At 49.6% G+C, this 18,597-nt stretch overlaps 1 protein-coding gene across 2 annotated transcripts; it reads right to left on the reverse strand.

Annotated features, from left to right (window-relative positions):
• Positions 1-9,531: 9,531 nt before the first annotated feature.
• FEZF2 (FEZ family zinc finger 2) lies at positions 9,532-15,988 on the reverse strand. Of its 2 annotated transcripts, none has more exons than XM_083599092.1 (5): positions 15,898-15,988; positions 12,930-13,956; positions 11,979-12,113; positions 11,694-11,826; positions 9,532-10,452 (listed from the first exon to the last, which is right to left on the reverse strand). In XM_083599092.1, exons 2-5 carry the CDS (start codon positions 13,887-13,889, stop codon positions 10,166-10,168), a joined length of 1,515 nt encoding a protein of 504 aa, XP_083455218.1. In that variant the 5' UTR covers positions 13,890-13,956; positions 15,898-15,988; the 3' UTR covers positions 9,532-10,165. The 2 variants fall into 2 exon arrangements, with proteins under 2 accessions (XP_083455218.1, XP_083455217.1); XM_083599091.1 differs by lacking the exon at positions 15,898-15,988 and adding an exon at positions 14,503-14,797.
• Between the last annotated feature and the right edge of the window lie 2,609 nt (positions 15,989-18,597).

Below are 18,597 nucleotides of genomic sequence, written 5' to 3' on the forward strand. Positions count from 1 at the left end.
ATTTGTTTATTTCCTTATACCCCACCTTTTCTCCAAGCCCAAAGTGGCATGCATGGTCCTCCACCTGTCAATTTTATTCTCATGGCATCCCTGTGAGGTAGGGTTAAGCTGAGAGAAAGTGAATTGCCCAATGAGTTTCATAGCTTACTGCGAATTTGAACCTTTGTGTCCCAGGCCCTTGTTTGATACTCTAATCTTTGCACCAAACTATGCCAACCCTTACTGGAGTGATTAGGTACAGGCACAGATTCTCAGCATATCATAGTCCCCAACTGGTGTAGTGTTTTACGTAGACTTGTGTCTGATCCTTTCCTTTCCATGAAGCTAACGAAGTGGTTTTGGCTCAGTCAATCTTTAGATAGCATAAATGGGATGACCTAATAACAGAGAGATGCTTTTGAATTATGGTGCTGGAGGAGACTCTTGAGAGTCCCATGGACTGCAAGAAGATCAAACACATCCATTCTTAAGGAAATCAGCCCTGAGTGGTCACTGGAAGGACAGATCGTGAAGCTGAGGCTCCAATACTTTGGCCACCTCATGAGAAGAGAAGACTCCCTGGAAAAGACCCTGATGTTAGGAAAGATGGAGGGCACAAGGAGAAGGGGACGACAGAGGATGAGATGGTTGGACAGTGTTCTCGAAGCCACAAACATGAGTCTGACCAAACTGCGGGAGGCAGTGGAAGACAGGAGTGCCTGGTGTGCTCTGGTCCATGGGGTCACGAAGAGTCGGACATGACTAAACGACTGAACAACAACAATAACAGAGAGATGGGACGCGGGTGGCGCTGTGGTCTAAGCCACAGAGCCTAGGGCTTGCCGATCAGAAGGTCAGCGGTTTGAATACCCACGACGGGGTGAGCTCCCGTTGCTCGGTCCCAGCTTCTGCCCATCTAGCAGTTCGAAAGCACGTCAAAGTGCAAGTAGATAAATAGGTAACGCTCTGGCGGGAAGGTAAACGGTGTTTCCATGTGCTGCTCTGGTTCATCAGTAGCAGCTTAGTCATGCTGGCCACATGACCCAGAAGCTGTCTGCGGACAAATGCCGGCTCCCTCGGCCTATAGAGCAAGATGAGTGCGCCACCCCAGAGTCGTCCGTGACTGGACCTAACCGTCAGGGGTACCTTTACCTTTACTTTAATAACAGTTGTGCTGGAGCAGGCCATAGGCCTAGCATCCTGTTCTCACAGTGGCCAACCAGCTGCCTATAACCTGCATGGCTGCTGCCTTTAATTCCTTGGAGGAAGGATGAGTGTGTAAATGTGAGAAATATGCAAATAAAATAACGTAAGACAGCTCTAAAGGAAGAGCACCAGAAGCATGAATCAATATTGTGAGTGTTGCACTAAGGGTGGGAGAGTGTCATTAAAACTAGTAGTAACCTACTAACATATCTGCTTCTGTTCAGCAACTTGCTTCTAAAGCAGAAATGGGCAACCCTTAGACTCTGGTTTGCATATGATCCTCAGGCTAATTTCAAAAGCCATCTGCAAACAGTTTGATGCGTTTACTCGAATGTAACGTGCCCCTTTTGGGGGCCAAATCACATTGCAGAAATGAAGGGGTGCATTAGACTTGATAGTGCCAGATTTATTTATTTATTTATTTATTTATTTATTTATTTATTTGGTTTCAAGGTATTGAAAATTGAGGTGCGCATTAGATTCAATGGTGCATTAAATTTGCGTAAATACAGTATTTTTTAGGGCCAGCCCTATTTTTGTGATTGTAAATTGTTTCAACTTGTTTTTAAATGTTGTGTTTTGCTGTAACCTGCCCTGGGACCTTAGTGTGAAGGGCGGGTAATAAATCAAATTGTTCATCATCATCTCTTGCCAGAGTGATTGGTCCCTCCCCTTTCGGCCCACTGGGTTGGGAAGGGGGGGGGGAAGAGAAGAGGTGTGACCCCAACCACTTTGTTCCTATCAGGCTGCAGCAAGGTCTCTTGGGAACAAATGGCATTAACCATGGCTGCTTCCTCATCACTGAAAGTACAAACATTGGCTTTACCCCAGGTCTGTCTCCATCCCTTAGGCTAGTGGTTCACAATTGGTGGTCCGTGGACCCCAGGGGTCCATGTAACTCACCTAGGGTGTCTGTGGAACCATTCACATAACAAAAAACTACCATAGACATATCAAGATTTTTCAGAAGTAGGGGATCCATGGCTTGGCTTTTGAAAAATGGGGTCCACAGTACTTAGCTAATTAGGAAGCACTGTCATAGGCAGTTCCTAGACAGGCTGAATCAGGAGAAACTAGGCAGTGCTTCTATTAGCAAAGCAAGAAACTGATTTTAGATGGTGTGCCATCCTATTTTAGCACCTGAGATGGAAAATCCTAGAATTGTAGAGTTGGAAGGGAACCTGATGGTCAACACCCTGCAATGCAGGTATCTCAGCTACAGCAGCCATGACAGATGGTCATCCAGCCTCTCTTTAAAAAGCTCCTAGGAATGAGAGTCCACCATCTCCGGAGGGAGTCCATTCCACAAGTACCTCTGCCTTTTCATCACATCCTAAATATGCTCCCTCACTCTGCCTAATAGTAGAGTCGCCCCTGTCTAGGAGTAGCTGCTGCCTGAGACTTTGAAGAGCTCCTGCCTATCTGGGCAGAGGGCCTGCCACAAACCTGTGGGGCACAGGGGCGTGTTTGAAAAACTGAGAAGCTCTCATGAGCATCACTAAATACCTACATCACAGAAGAAAATTTGCAAAAAAAAAAAAAGCAGGTAGCATCCCTCGCACACCTTGCCGAACAACAACAAAACCCACATTTTTTTTGTTAAAGTGGGAATGGGTAGAGGGCCTTGGCAGGCACAATGGGGGATTTCTGAGGTTGCCCCATCACCATACTAGTGCAGGGACATTTCAGTGGCTAGCAAGGCCTATGCAAATATTTATGTTATTGTACCAGTCTCGAAAGTCCTCTCCTGTGTCCAGGGGTGCCATCTCTGCAAGGAGTGTGTGACATCACATGCACGGCGTGCAATATTGTGTCATTTGGGGGGGGGGGCTCCTCCTCCTCTCTGCAGCCAGCAAGGTACCCTTTTCCATGGGGAAGGACTCAGAGGCATAAAGCCCCCTATCTCCTGAAAAGGGTGCCTCGCTGGCTGGCTGCTTCTCTCTCTGAGGCAGCGGCACCACAGAGGCTGGCTGCCTCTTTCTGGCTTTGCTCGTTGACTTTGTGGGTGCCTGGCCCCCACAATTATATTATGGTGGGAGCCCAAGCGCCCACAGCCCCCTGGAGCTGTTTCCTATGCTTGTGTCATGGAACAGTCAAGCACTAATACTGGAACACACATAGTTAAATCGCCAGACTTTCTCCAGCTGCTGCTCAGCAGGGATGAGGCAGGCACTGCTGCCTGATCTCTCCTATTGTGATTGAAGTGTCTGCATTTAGTTTGAGTTTCTGCAATTACAGCCCCATGTGAAATATCACCTTCCCAGGTGTAACAGAGACGAGGACTCGTGTTAAAAAATACAAAACTGAGTGATCCCTTTTCAGACCTGCGCGGAGACAGAAAATGCTGGAGTAGCACCTCTTGAAACCCTGAACGGCTTCTCCCTGGGCTTGCAAACTGCCGGCCAAGTTTCCAGGTGCAAAATCCTGGCCACGTGCTACTGACTTCAACAAGAGCTAAGATCATTGCCATGTTTAAAAAAACAACAACCAAAAACCTCACAAACATGTAGAGGAACTTCAAGGAAACCCCTTCTTTATCCCTTAAATAGTCTGGGGTGAAAGTGATAATTTGTTTTGCAAAGTCAGTGTTGCAAATGCATAGGTGCTTTGAGAAAACCCTGTATCACCCTTATTTTTCCTCTGCACTGAAACACCTGAAACTTTAACACCTATATTTCCATCACAGCAGTTCTTCTGATGGTTGTGGTCATTCTGATCCTGCCACGTTCAGGGAACCATCCTAAACACTAGAAGCTTCCATAAAGCAGGCCAGTGTAAATTAAGCCAGCCTAATGTTGCACCAGATCCAAACTCAGCAGCCTGAGCTGGCCTAAGCCCTGCAGAGGGAAAACAAGCCTTTAAAACAAGTTGTTTTAGTTACACCACCCTTTTTGCCATCTTAACTTACGCTGGGTTGTGAGGTCAAATAACAGAGCTGAAACGGTTTGGTATCCAGTCTAAGTCTACCCTCTCTGGTTCCATCCCTGGGATACTCCTTTTCAGGATTTAAAGGTAAAGGGTAAAGGGACCCCTGACCATTAGGTCCAGTCGCAGACGACTCTGGGGTTGCGGCGCTCATCTCGCTTTATTGGCCAAGAGAGCCGGCGTACAGCTTCCGGGTCATGTGGCCAGCATGACTAAGCCGCTTCTGGTGATCCAGAGCAGCACACGGAAACACCGTTTACCTTCCCACTGGAGCGGTACCTATATATCTACTTGCACTTCGTGCTTTTGAACTGCTAGGTTGACAGGAGCTGGGACCAAGCAACGGGAGCTCACCCCGTTGCAGGGATTCGAACCGCCAACCTTCTGATCAGCAAGCCCTAGGCTCTGTGGTTTACTCCGCCTTAAAACCTGCCAGGCTTGACTCAACTGACTCCTTCAACGCTCAGCCTGGAAGGGGCAGATGCTCTGGTGAATCTCCAGCTGAGCTGGGGATGAGGGAGTTAAGGCAATGTAGTTTGGCTGGGCTGGGAATCTCCCAGCTCAGCCAGAGATCCACTGGATCCTAACCCCGTCATCCAGGTAGGTATCACTATCGGATTGCTCCCTAAGTCTTTTCTGAATTCTGTAGAGCATTTGCAGTCCTCTCAGTTTAAAATGTCACTGAGCATTTCACTTGTTTATATACAGCAGGGATTACGTGGTGCAATATTAATATATTTTAAATTACTTTCTCGCTGCATCCAGATCAGGCCTCCTCTTTCCCTTCACTTCAGTTACCATAGTGTGGTAGAGGCTTTTTTGAAAGTCCTTCGAAGATAGCTGTGTAAATCTAGGGTTCAGTGCTGTTGGAGTGAAATAAATGTTACTTAGCAGCAACAGCAAATATTTCCTAGAAAGCTATGCAATCATACATTCTGATGAGGGCCAGTGAAGTATGCCACTAAAGTCAAATGTAGACTTCCCATCATGTAACGAACTGAGCATTGAGGAGAGGCATTATTTTGATGGGACAAATAAGAGAGTAACAGAAGATTAGCAGACTGAAAGCTGCCTGACAGTATAATTTAGCCAGTAAGCGCATTACACTATGGCAGTGGTTTTCAACCTGTGTGCCATGGCACCTGGAGTGCCTTGAATGATGACCAGGGCTGCTGCGAAGCAACCCTGACTATAAGCTCCACAGATGAATGGAAAGATGCACCTCTCTTTGGGGTGGGGGGGGGGCAGATCAGAGACCAGGGATTGCAGCAGTAGCTGCCTGGAGGACTCCCAAGGAGAGGGGAAAGGAGAGGAGGCTGAGGGTGTTGAAAAAGGGGTGACATAACTGGGCTCCTGAGCCCATCAGGGGTGCCACAGAAAGAATGTAGTTGGTTAAGGGAACCGTGGACTCAAAAAGGTTGAAAACCTCTGCATTACAACATGACACCGTGCACAACACCATCTGAATGGCAATGCCCATCAACTTTGGAGGGGACCTCAAATATTTTATTGGGGGGCAAATGAACCTTGGCCCCTAGGAGTTGGCTCCTATGGTATGTGTACACACAAACAGAGCTTTGACAGAAGATGCAATGAAAAATGCATCATGGATTGTCCCTGGTACATGGATTGTGTCTGGTACACCACTGACATGGAATGAGGGAGGATACGAAGCCTGTTGGTGCTCAATAAATCTGCAGTGTTAAGCAAACTTACTATGGCATAAAGCTTGCTTTTGAGTAAACATGCCTAGAATCACACAGCACATCTGTCGCAGAAGTGATATAATACAAAGTATTGCATACAGTCCCTATATCCTTAAGCATATTGTTCCAAAGACTTAATGCACAAATCTGCTTTTGTCAGGAAATTCTTCTTTCTCCCTACTCCATATTAGTATCCATTTAAAACCCGTGTGGCGAACCTCTTGGTGGGCTACAACTCCTATCAGTCTTGGTCACTGGCCAGGCTGGGAGGGGGGCGGTTGATGGGAGCTGGAGCAAAACAGCCTCTGGAGGACCCCAGCTCCCCCACCCCACATTTAAAGCTACCGGGGTGGCTGCAGATACTTTTAATGAAAAATGTTCCAGTAAGTTGATGTCACTGACAAACTTCTGTTGCATTGTATAAGATCCCCAACCTCTTTTCTGCAAACTGCTTCTCAAAAGCCATAGAACTTTGCCACTATGTAGAGATCCAAGCATAGATACAGATGCATTCTGAATCAGCCGACTCTCAGTTGTCCTCTAGGAAAGTGTTAAGTGAAAAGCAGGGCACAATGTAAAGCAACTGCTACTCACTTTCTCTACAGGATCAGTTGCCCACTCTCTGTTGCCATGTGACAGCCGGCCAGAGAACACCTGCAACAACAGAATGAGCCCCAGAGCAGGCCTAATAAGCCTTGGAGGTACCCATAGCCCAGTGGCAGAGTCACATGCCTTGCATCTAGAAAGTCCTTGCATCTGCCATTAAAAACTCTTTTAAGAAGAACTAGGGAAGACCTCTCCCAGGGAATACTGGACTGGGCAGACTGTCAGTACAAGGCAACTTGGATGCCACCTCTTAACACGAAAATTCCACTTGGCTGATAAAGGGGGCAGAGGGGGGGATCCCTAAAGCTGGTGCTTTGGAAAGTTCTGCTGGCCGGCCATTTTAATCTTTCAATCAGAAAATGATATAAGCTTACCAAATCCAAGTACACAGAACACACTGACTGTCAGCCATATAGTTTCACACCAGCATTAGGTCACATTAATGGCAGCATGTTCTGCTGCGGCAGAACTTTCCCCAAACCCAGCAGGAAAAACAAATGATTGGAAAAACTTGGCAGGAACAATTCCTCTCCCCCCCCCCCATCCGTCCTCCCCCTTGCTAGGGTGTTATTTTGGGCTGCATGAAGAGCTTGGGCTTGGTTGCCTGCAAAAGGCAAATTAAGGTGAAAGCTTGGTTCATGGAGAACAAGCTGATACTGGGACTGCGGGGAAGGAGGATCGGAAAGCTGACGGAAAGAAAACATGAACGACCATTTTGTCTTATTGTAGTGCTTCCTGTGTTCAAAATGTAGGCCCAAGGTCTAGGTGTGTGTGGGGAAAACCCTGTTTCCTGATCGACGCTGTGGTACTATACCCATTTACTTGGGAGTAAAGCCCTGTTGAACTCAAGGGGACTTGCTCCTGAGCAGGCAGGTATAGGATTGCCGTGTAAATATCGACATTGCTATTTTACTTTGATCTGTGTGGGCATCGTTTCCTGACAGCGCCTTCCTGTCGGTGTGCGCTCAGAAGTCAGCCGCCTCCGGTGCAATTTCTAGGTAAGCGTGCACAGGAGTTTGGGAGGCTTAAAGAAATTTCACGACCCCTCGTGGGGTTTTATTTTCAACAGCGAGGGTTCGCCCTTCAACGCTCATCTTCGATATCTGGGAAATTAAAGGGACGCTGGTATAGATTATCTGAAATAAGCTTGTCATCTTCCTGCCCTGAATGTAGGAAACAACTTAAGGGGAGTCACGCGAGCCCTGCGTTAGGAATAACTGAGGTGGACTCGTCGGCTGGGAGCTCTGCGCGGAACTTGCTCGCTTTTCAGCATTTAACCACTCAATTAACCAGAGGAAAGGTGAACTCCCGACGAAGCTGTCCCCAGACGATGGCGAGGTCCTGCTTAATTCTCCCTTTCATTGGCAAGCGTGGATTGAGCAGCACGCACACGGGCGGGCTCGCAGGATTTCCTTGGCTCCGCCGTAATAATATTGTGGGCAGAATTGATATTGCCACATTAGAAGGCTGGGGAGGGGAAGCTGAGCTGGAGTGTTCCTTAATCCAGGCCCTTGATTATCCATATTCCGATTTATTTTTTAAAAGGGGTTCTGGGGCCTGCTGTGGATGATTACACGATTAATGTAATGCGGTTTGAAGGGTCTGTGTGCTTTCCCTCTTAATTTGGGTCATTACTCAGAAAGCAAGCGTGAGATCGTTTCACCAGCATTGGCGAGGGGGGGGGATTTTTTTTTTTTTACAAAACAATAATAGTAATAACAACAACAGTATAAAAAGACACAAGGATAGTCATTCAGGAAATAACTTTAAAACATCTCAAGTGATGGAACACACACACGCACGCACACCCCACTAGAAAAGTGGCAGGTTACAGCTGAAAGAGGTGCAGCCTAAACTTCCAATGTCGACACTTTTTAAAAGAATCATCGGCATCTAATTTTGTCTTTCTCCTCCTCCCTCTAGGGATGGAAAGGAGCCATCGAGATCGGAAGCTGATCTCTCTCTCCCCCCCCCCCCCCCGCCATCTCTTAGTTGTGGAGAGGGGGAGAGAAACCAAAAACAGAACACATACACACAAAAACCCTCGAAGGAACTGGCGGTGTGGGGGTGTTGTTAGTGGCAGACGCCTGGTTGCGCGCGAGGGGGGAGAGGGAGGGCCCCCGAGTTTGCGCTTGTTTGTTACCGTCGGTCGTCTGCCTCGATCTAGTGTTTTGTTTGTCTGTTCCCAGAATCCCTTCCTTCCTTTTTCCTCTGAAACGAATAAAATAAAATTAAAAAGAACCGGGCGGTTTTTCTCTCCGCTTCCCCGCGCCCCCAGCATAACCTGCACAGGCTGCGCTTCGCAGTGGAACGGGAAGGCGCAAACAGGCGCTGCGAACTCCGGAGTCACTCCAGACGCGCACCTTGCACAAACGCTCCTGGACTAACAAATAAACGAAAAGATGTCCTTATCTGGAATAGCTTGCTCGGTGCAATGTGGATTCCCCCACCTTTATTGTGTCTGAGAGTCCCTTACTTTTGGGGAGGGATGGAAAACCAGCAACAACAAAAAACAACACACCAAAAACCGACGGAAGGCTCGTTTTAGCAAAGAAATCCCTATCTCCTTTACCTCCTCTCTTAGCCCGAATGTGGATTTCTCGTTGTTGTCTTTTGCTTATTGAAACGGCGATCCTAAGCCCCGCTCCGTGTAGGATGTAGATCCCGTTTCAATAAGCAGACCTGGAGGAACTCCAGACTAGACGCCCAATCCTTTTTTAAAACAAATAAACACATTTTTTAAAAACGGTCCTGGGGACTAGAGTCATTCCACATGTTTGCCACACGCATGTCCAATAAGGAACCAAACAGACATTCCAAACCCCATTCGCTTGTTCTGTTCCCCTCCTCTCCAGAGTAGGCGCGGAAGTCTGGCTTGCACGTGGGAATCGAATTCACGCCACTTTCCCGGAGTAGCATCAACTCCAGAGCCCAGCAAAAGTTGATGACCCCCCAAGCCGAAACTTCCCAGCTCCGCATTGAAATGGAAGGGGGAAATCGCCCCATTTCAAAGGGGGTTGTCAAAGTGGTGGATTGAAACCCTTTTAAGCAGTGGCCCGATTCTTCCCCAACTTCACACACAAATAATAATAACGATAACGATAAATGATAATGATAGACCGGTATTGAGTTTATTTTTGTTTTTTGTTTTTAAAAAATGTGTTTGGGGGAGCTGGAAATAAGACTCCTATTAAGCGACTTTTTATTGCCTCACAGATGATAGATTCCTTAGTTATTTTGGTGTACATTAAAATTTAAAATTTTCAGTCATATATATTTATATATTTATATATATATATACATATATAGAATGATTGGCCAGGCCTATTTTATTTTATTTTTTATTTTTTATATATATTTTTACAGTCCTGCCAGGCCTCCGAAGAAATGTTGCCTTCAGTCCAATCAAAGATCCGCCACTATTCCCATAATTCAATCCGCAACGGAATTTTAAATAAGTTTCTTCCTTTTGGCGTGTCTCTCTCTCTCTCTATATATATAGACACGCCAAAAGTGATTGTCTCTCTTCAGCTTGTGTTTGTGTGTGTGTGAGAGAGAGGGGGGGCAGATCCGAGGGGCTTCTCCCCCTTCCCAGGCCTTTTTTCCCTTTTGTAAAGGGCCGGAGATCTTTGGAAGTCTCTGAACGCGTCGCTTTGCCCATCGTGCAAAGACGTCTCTTGCTTCGCTGAACAGGCTCGCCTCGCTTCTGCCTTATTGTTGCTTTGTGTGAGTGTGTGTGTGTTTTAGCTTTGCACGGTCCTAGGAAGTTCTTTTCCGCAAGGCGCGGCTGTGGCTGCAGCGGCAGCGGCGGCGGCGGCGGCGGCGGTGTCGTGCAGTTTCCTCACGTGCTTCTTCAAGTCAAAGTTCCTGCAGAAGCCCTTGCCGCAGGTGACGCAGGTGAAAGGCTTCTTGTCGTTGTGCGTGTGCATGTGGAAGGTCAGGTTGTAGATCTGGTGGAAAGCTTTGTTGCAGATGGTGCACTTGTACTGCTTCTCGCCGCTGTGGGTCAGTTTGTGGTTTTTATAATTCCCTGTTCGAGAGAGAAGGAGGAGAAGAAAAGTAGGGGATTGGGGAGGGGAGTGCGTTAGTTTCAAGGGGGATCGTTCTCTGCAATCAACACGCACGCAGGCACACACACACCAAACACACACATATCTCTCTCTGCAGATACATCCCCCCCCTCACTGGAGCAACAAGAGTTTCTGCGGCGGGGCTTCATTAGAGAGCGTCCTGCAAGGGGCAGTCAAGAAGTTGTCAAACTCAGTCTCCGTCAAGGCAGAGCAGCATGCAACGGACGAATTAAAAAATTAGAGGCAGGGTCAGCGTCCTGACCCGGAGCAAATGAGAGAACCTGGATTAGGAAACCCCCACCACCACAAAAGAAAAGAAAAGAGGGTAAGGGGGTAGAAGGCCTGTTCTAATTTAAAGTTGGAATTTTCTAGCCTGAATCCAGGCAAGGGAGAATCGGCCCAGGCTCTTCCGAAACTTTATTTCCCCGTTTTGAGAAAATACCGTCCCGTCCCCCCCACTTCAAGGGCAAAGGCACACCTGCCCAGCCCAAGTTAAGCGCTTTAAAGCGCCGTGGAGACCGTGAAGAGAGCTCTTCGGTTAGAAATCAACGGGAGTTTTCGTTCAAAGTGCTTTCGTTTCGGCTGGATCGCGCCCTAAGTGGGCTGAATTCATTTTAATCGCCGTTAATAACAAGTGACGGGTTTGAGCTAGTCTTTCGTGGCAGCCCCAGGGCAAAGCCCCCTAAGGACGTTTAAGGGAGGGAGGGAAGGGGTCATCTCCTAGCAGCAGCCTCTAAATACGATAAATACGGCGGTTACTTTTTCTTTTCTTTTCTTTTGGAACGCGAGAGAACCGCAAGATTCCACTTGGAACCTTCACAACTTTCTGTTTGGAACCTTCGCAACGTTCTGTCTGGAGCCTCGTGCTCCGCGGGGAGCAGAAATTGACCAGACGCCTTGAAACCGGCGGGTAATTCTTATATTTCGTCTATCCACCACCACACGTGTTGTTTCCAAATTGTGCTTCCAAAGAAATAAATATTTTCCTCCTTAATTCGAAATAACATTATACTTCGAATAATAACGAAACCAGGTTCCTCCTCCGGAAAAAGTAGCCTTCTACCCCTGCTTTTTTATTATTTATTTTTTAGCAATCATTAATAATTTTCATACACACACAACTTCTCCCCCACTCCGCCCCCCGCCCGCCACCAGCAGAAAAGCCGGAAACAAAAGCCACGGTTTTTTTTATCCCAGATACCTTTTTGATGAAATCCTTTGCCACAAAATTCACACACAAAAGGTTTGTAGCCAGCGTGGATCCTAATGTGAGTGTTTAGCGTGGAACTTCTGTTGAACGCTTTCCCGCACTGGTTGCACTTGTGGGGTTTTTCCTGTTGGGCCGGGGAGAGGACATTTTAAAAGAGAGAAAGAATCGCGGGTGATTGTTTTTGTTTTTTTTAAAAAAAGAAATAAAATTTTATTTTGGTGCCGAGCGCATAAACACACAGATCTGACCCTCAGGTCGTTCCCCCTGCCCCCGTACCTGCGTGTGGATGATTTTGTGTCTGCAGAGTGTGCTGGCTTGTCGGAAGCCCTTCCCGCAGACTTTGCACACGAAGGGCCGGGCTCCCGTGTGCACCGGCATGTGGCGGGTGAGGTTATAATGGGCGTTGAACACCTACGAGGGAACACAAAGCACAGGCAACTTTTGTCAGCCTCAGGAGAGCTTACCGGCGGGCCTCCTCCTCGCCTTGTCGCCCTTCATCCGGAGTGGCCAAAACACGGATCCAAAGGGGACGAGGAGAGAGTTTCGTTCTGAATATATCTCTCTACAAACACACACACAGTTTAAACGACCCTTGGTTAAACTATAGTTCTGCGGCTGCCTGGGTGAACCCATTGGATCCGGACTACCTACCGCTCAGCCTCGGCGCCACCGCGCAAACACACGTACCCAAAATCTGTAAAATGGGAACAAAACTCGCGAGCGATTCATTCTGTGCTATTTTTAAAGCGCGTCAGGTGCACCAGTGATAGGCGATGTACGGGGCACCGTAGCGACACTATGGCTCTCTCTTCCGCAGGTGGTTTTTACACATCGTACATCCGCTATGAACCAGGAGACCCGTTTCCGTTCTCAGCTCTGCCACAGATTTACCGGATCCCCCCCGCCCCGTGGCTTTGGTAAACTTAATCACAGTAGCCTAGTTCTGTAACGGTGATTATGAAGTGTCTGGGAGGCATGGAACAATTGGGAAGGAGCTAACCCCTCCCTTTTTCAAGATTATTAAAATGCGCTGAACTTTTTACAAGAAAAAATATTATTATTATTAGAGTGAGCTGAGAGAAGCGTTCTAGGAACAAGGGCTCCCTCCTGGCGCGCGCAAAGAGCCGGAGCGGGTTTTTATGGCGGGCGCAGCCCTGTCCTGGCTGCCCCCACGGGTTCTAGAGCTAAGAGCGCGCCCCCTAGCGCGAGCACCCTGCTCCTGCATACCTTGCCGCACACCTCGCAGGTAAAGTTCTTGGGCTTCCCGTCGGCCGCGCCGCCCCCTCCAGCGCCTGCGACGCCGCCACCGACGCCGACGCCCGGTTTGCCGTGGTGATGTCCTTTGGCACCGTTCCTTTCCCCGGCCAGGCCCGTGTTCTCCTTCATCACTTGGTCCAGCTGCCCGGGGAGGCGCTCCTTGTGCGGGTATTGCGCGTTGGGGAACTTCTCCGACGGGGCCAAGGAAGCCAGCTTGGCGTTATCCAACAGGAAGAGTTTCTGGTGAGCCGAGAGGGCGGCTGCGGCGGCGGCAGCGGCTGCAGCGGCCGCTGCGGCGGGGCTTTGGGAATGGAGCAAGCTGGAAGTGAAGAGCTGCCCGTGGAGGATCTCCGACGGGTGGTACGGCGAGGAATCCAGGTAGTTGAAGTAGTAGAGGCTAGATCCGTTGGCCGGCATGGCCAGCGCCTGGTTGATCACCTGCGGCTTGATCACGCGCGTCGTGGCCTGGCCCAGGGTGCTGCTGTTGTGATGGTGGTGGTGGTGGTGGTGATGGAGGTCCCCCTTGCAGCACAAGCCGCAGCCGCCTTTGCAGAAGCCGCCGGCCGTCGAAGCTGCGCCGCCCGCCAGAGCCGAGCCGCAGTTCCTCAAGCTACTTTTCCACAGCTCGGAGTAGTTGAGCAGCGCCTTGGGCGAGGGCGCCTCGTACCCGGGCAGAGGCTGCATGGGCGCGATCACGCACGGGATGGGCGAGCAGAGGCTCAGCAGCTTCTTGCCCGGAGACTCGCTGCGCCGCGCCTCGAAGGCGGCGGCGGCGGGTTTGTGGTGCTGCTGCTGTTGCGGCTGGTGCGGTTCCGAGCTCTTGGCCATGATTCTCTCTATGGAGAAGGCGAGCGTCTTGGCCGGGTTGGCCGCGCCGTTGCGGACGCAGGCGGGAGGCATGACCGTCTCCAGCGGAGCCGAGGAGGCCATCTCGGGTGGGGGAGGGAAGGAGACCCGAACTGGAGATGAGCAGCCGGATCTCGCCCATAAAATAGATCTATAGATATAGATATATATAAATAAAATGATAACAACAATTAAATTTTTGTTGTTGTTTTTTAAAAAATAGGAGTAAAGGGGGGAAGAAGGCGCGCGTCAAATCACAGTTTCTGCCGAGTTCCTCCTCCAGCTCAGCATTCCAGAAAAGCCAGGAGACAAATCAATTTAATAAGCACCTCTCTCCCCCTCTCTCTCATCTCCCCCCCACCCCATCCTAGCATCTCCTCCCCCATTTACATTCAAATGAACACAAGAACAACTGCGCGCGGGGAGACCAGATTGCTGCTCATTAAGCGAGGAGGCAAGGAAGAAAGAGAGCGAGAAAGTAACAGGCAAACTCCCCGTCCCTTGCGGAGTGGGCCTGCATTTGAGAAGAGCGGCGAGGGAGGGGAGTAGGGAGGCGGGGAGGGGGGCAGAGAAAACCCCGAGCGCAGCCCCAGCCCCTGCGGATCTTTCTTTCGGGTCCCACTAGGGTGGGGAGGGGGTGAGAGAGAGGGAGGGGGAGGAAGGAAGGAGATGGGCAGCCTGGCCTGGGATGAGTTACCTTTTTCCCCCCTTTGCCCGACGCCGCCGAGGAGACGCATCCAAGCACCGCGGTGCGGCCGCGCTGTCAGATTTGGATAGCCAGCATCTTCGCGAGCGTCAGATCGCTGTCTCTTACATTTAAAGCTGACATCACATGAAGTCACTTGGAGCAGAATGACATGGGATTTGGGCCACCAAGGGGGGGGGGAGGAGAGAGCGAGAGGGAGAGAGAATTTCTTTTCCCAGCCAAACGTTCAGCAAAGGTCTGGACTGAAAGAGGGGTGGGTTGAGGAAGGAGGAGGATGAGAAATATATCCCCCTCTCTCCTCCAATTTAAGGCACACCCTTGGTTTTCCTTGCGCAAGAGAGAGAGAGAGAGAGAGAGAGAGAGAACCCTTCCAAGCGGGAAGGAGGGATAGAAGATTTGGGGAGGGGGAGTAACTTGCCAAAGGAGAGAGAGAGAGAGAGGAGTCGTTTTGCATGTGGCAAATTAAGAAAGGGAAGTGAGATTCGCAAGTTGGGTGCAACGCAAGCGTGCAGTTAGAAAAGCCACCCCGAGAAAGCAGAGTTGTATTTAATTTAACAAAAGTGTGCGTGCGGGGTGGGGATCTGGGCAGGGAGAGAAAGAGAGAAGAGGAATTTTTAAAATGATGATTCAGCTCCCTCTCTCTCTCGCTCTCAACCCGCCGCCACCCCCCATCCCCCGGCTCCAATTTAGGCAACCCGTCCACAATCAGATCCCTTGCAAAAGCAAGCCGGGAAGATCAAGTGACAATTTATGAAAGATCAGCCCACACCCCCACCCCCAGCCGCAAGAGCGCGCATCCGATGAATAGCGGGTCTATTAATGAGGTCCTGGCGGCGTTAATGCGAATTAAAACTTAGTTGAATGCTGCTGGCGCTCTGATTCCCTAGACCGGCCGCCGGGCTCCTGCCAAAAGCCGAATATCGCCATTCAGATAAACAAACAAGCAAACAAACCAATTCACAAACAAACAGAAATCGTTCACTTGTGAGATGTGATTTATTTACATATATATATGTAAATATATATATGGACAAAATCCCCTTTCTGCGAAGGTGGTTGTTTGTGTAGAAACGAAGCGGAGCGAATTCTGTTTTTCTCCACCTCCCTTGACTGGTTGTTGTTGTTAATTGGTTTATTTCCCGCCCTTCACCCTGAGATTTTAAACAAATCGCGATGGCAATTTAAGTTTCTGAGATGGAGTTTACAAAGATCAAAGGACGAAGAGAATTTGGGGCAGTGGCGGTTTTGGAGAGTCTCAAGCAACTCCGGAATCCGACCTCCAGGTGTCCGGAGCTTGCCTAATACGGAGTGTGCGTGTGTGTGTTCAGGGGGGGGGGCGTGTGTGTTTGGTAAGAGAAGGAGAGAGAGATTTTGTCCATTTCCCACCTGGTTCCTGAGGGCAGCTCCGGCTGCTGCTCGGGCCGAGCTCCCGAGCGATGGAGAGCCTGCCTCGAGGCTCCTTGAATAGGGAGAGACACTATAGCGCTGCGTGGCACCTGATTTTGTGTTTCTAAAATAAAGAGAAGGATTATTTGGAGGGGGGCGAGAGAGAGGGGGGAGGATGAGAAGAGGGGTTTGCAGAGTAGGTAAAGCAAAGCATGAAAAGCATCTCTCTCTCTCTCCCCCTCTCTCTCTGCAGTTCTTTAAACAAAACCCACTACCCCAATTGGGAGGAATTCCGTTTTTTGTGTGGTGCTAACAAAGGGCCCCAGAGAGAGAGAGAGAGAGAGCCAGAGCGCAGCCGCCGCCCCTCTTTGCGGCGTGGGATGGGGCTTTTTTGGGGGTGGGGTGGGGTGCTGTTTTCAGACCCGCTGTTTTCACCTGCGAAGCACAACAAGCCCTTCTCAAGGAGTCCCGGAGCACAACACCCAACTGGCCGAGCTGATGATGGCGGGTGGGTGGGTGGAGGCCGCGGGGAGAAAAGGGGGGAGGGAGGGGGGAGAATGAGGGTCAGACAAGGAGTAGCAAGTTGGAGGGAGCGGAGGAAAGGCAACGCTTTTTCACACAGCGTTTTTGTCCCGCAGACCTGGCCTCCTTCTTAAGAAACGCTTTTGCGCTCTTGCCGGAGAGATAAAAGGCAGAGCGCAATCCATCCAGGACTCCTTTCTCCCGCTCCGCTTCGCTTCTCTGTTTACACGTTTCTCCCCCTCTCCCCCCCCCCCCCGCACTCCAGAAGCTATATCAAAGGAAATGATGGACATAACATAACGCAGTTACGTTAGAGAGAGGGGAAAGTACTGCTGTCTTTGGACTTTGGTCACTCCACAGGATCACTCCCCCTTTCCCCTTGCTCTTCTGAATTCGTGTTCCTCCCGGACACGTGGGAGCGCTCGGCCGCGTGGCCCCCTCCTTGCGCTTCCATGTTTCTAGCCCTCATGAACTACGCGCTGGGACAAGGGGGAGAAACATGCCCGAGGCCCTTCCAAAGCTAAGCGGCTGCAAACGGATCGCACCACCCGTGCGAGACAAAAGTGTAGGCCTCTTACGTGGGAGGAAGCCGGATAGATACACGAGACTTGCTTCCAGAGAAGCGTATTGCGATCGGAGTGCAAAATCGAGGACCTCCCCGGAAACATAGACAGAGAAATTTATTTATTTACAGAAGATCAATGGACAATTGGAGCTTAGTACCAATTGCATGTGTCCTAGATGAAGACGGAGGCCCAAGGGCGCCTTTTTATTTTATCTTATAATTTTATTTCATTTTATATTATTTTATTTTCGAAACCGCAAGGCAGCAACGCGTCTGGTCTCTAGTGTAACTGTTCGCTGTCTAGGTTCGTAGAAATTGGGATGGAGGCGAGCTCGCTTTTCGGGAAACCCCCAGACCAAGCGAGGTCATCATATTAGGAAATAGCACGATCCCTGATGCGGAATTTGGGATTGCCAGCGAAGAGACCAAGGCTGAAATTTTCTGAGCCGCCCTCCACCTAGTGACCTGGCAGTAAGCTCGGTTTTGAATAGCAAAAACAGAGGAAACATTTGCGGACTTCTAACTGTGGATCGCTGTGACGACTCTCATTTTACGTACTCATAAAAAAGAGGACGTGTCCTGGAAAAAGAGTACATATGACAACCCTAGTAGACACTTGTAGGATTGCAACGGGAAGTCTAATGATATTTAAGTAATAAATCTGCATAGAACTGTGCTGTACTATTCATTTCCGCGGTCAACTTGGGGTGTGTGTGCTGGTGCGAGCGAGAAAGCGAATATGGCAGTCTCAGTACTTCTCTCGGTAGTATGGGCGTATTCACGGAAGAAGATCCCTGCTGGTTCAAGCCAGCGACCCATCTAGTCCAGCCTCCTCTTCTTCTCACAGTTGGCCAACCCATGGAAGACCTGAGAGCAGGGCCTGAGCACACGAGCGCTTTCCCCACAGACAACTCGTAGAAACTGGTACTGTATTCGGAAGAAGTCTCTCCCGGTGGAACTAGAACAGAGTCATAGCGGCCAGTGTCTTTGCCTGCTTTCATTTGCTCGCCAGTAGCCTCATCTCTGGATATTTATTTGTTCTTCGTATTTGCATGCCGCCTTTCTGCTAAGGCACCCAAGGCGGTTTGCAAGTTTATGTAAATATGTGACAAAGCGATTCACGGAAACAGCGAGGACCATCATCAACTACACTAGCGTGGTTGGCTCGTTCCCTTTCTCTTCCACCCGCCTCTCTTACTAGCCAGTTCCCAAAGGGCTCCACCTGTTCCGGCCCGGGCCCCTGGGCGCCCCACCTGGGACCTCCGCTTTAGCCGCCCGCTCCCCTGCAACGAAGCTTTGAATTCGAAAAGCCCCAGCCCCAACTTTTGGCTGCCAAAGCAGCTCCTTGGCTTCCGCCAAAGGATTTAATTAGCCTCCCAAACTTCTCTGTCTCTCTCTTTCTCTTTCTCTCTCTCACTCACTCACTTTCTCTCTCTCTCTCTCTCTCCGCCCGCCTTTAACTTCGCCCGCCGATTCTACCGAGCGGAGGGGTTGGGAACTCTTTTACACCTTGCCACTCACATGTTAATTAATCTCTATCTAACCCTAATTGCAGCTTATTCAAGCACCGCTCAACAGCTCACCCACACAATAAACACGGCGCGTACTTTTAT

This window comes from Podarcis filfolensis (assembly GCF_964270895.1).
Source record: "Podarcis filfolensis genome assembly, chromosome: 2".
In the NCBI taxonomy this organism is placed as follows: Eukaryota; Metazoa; Chordata; class Lepidosauria; order Squamata; family Lacertidae; genus Podarcis; species Podarcis filfolensis.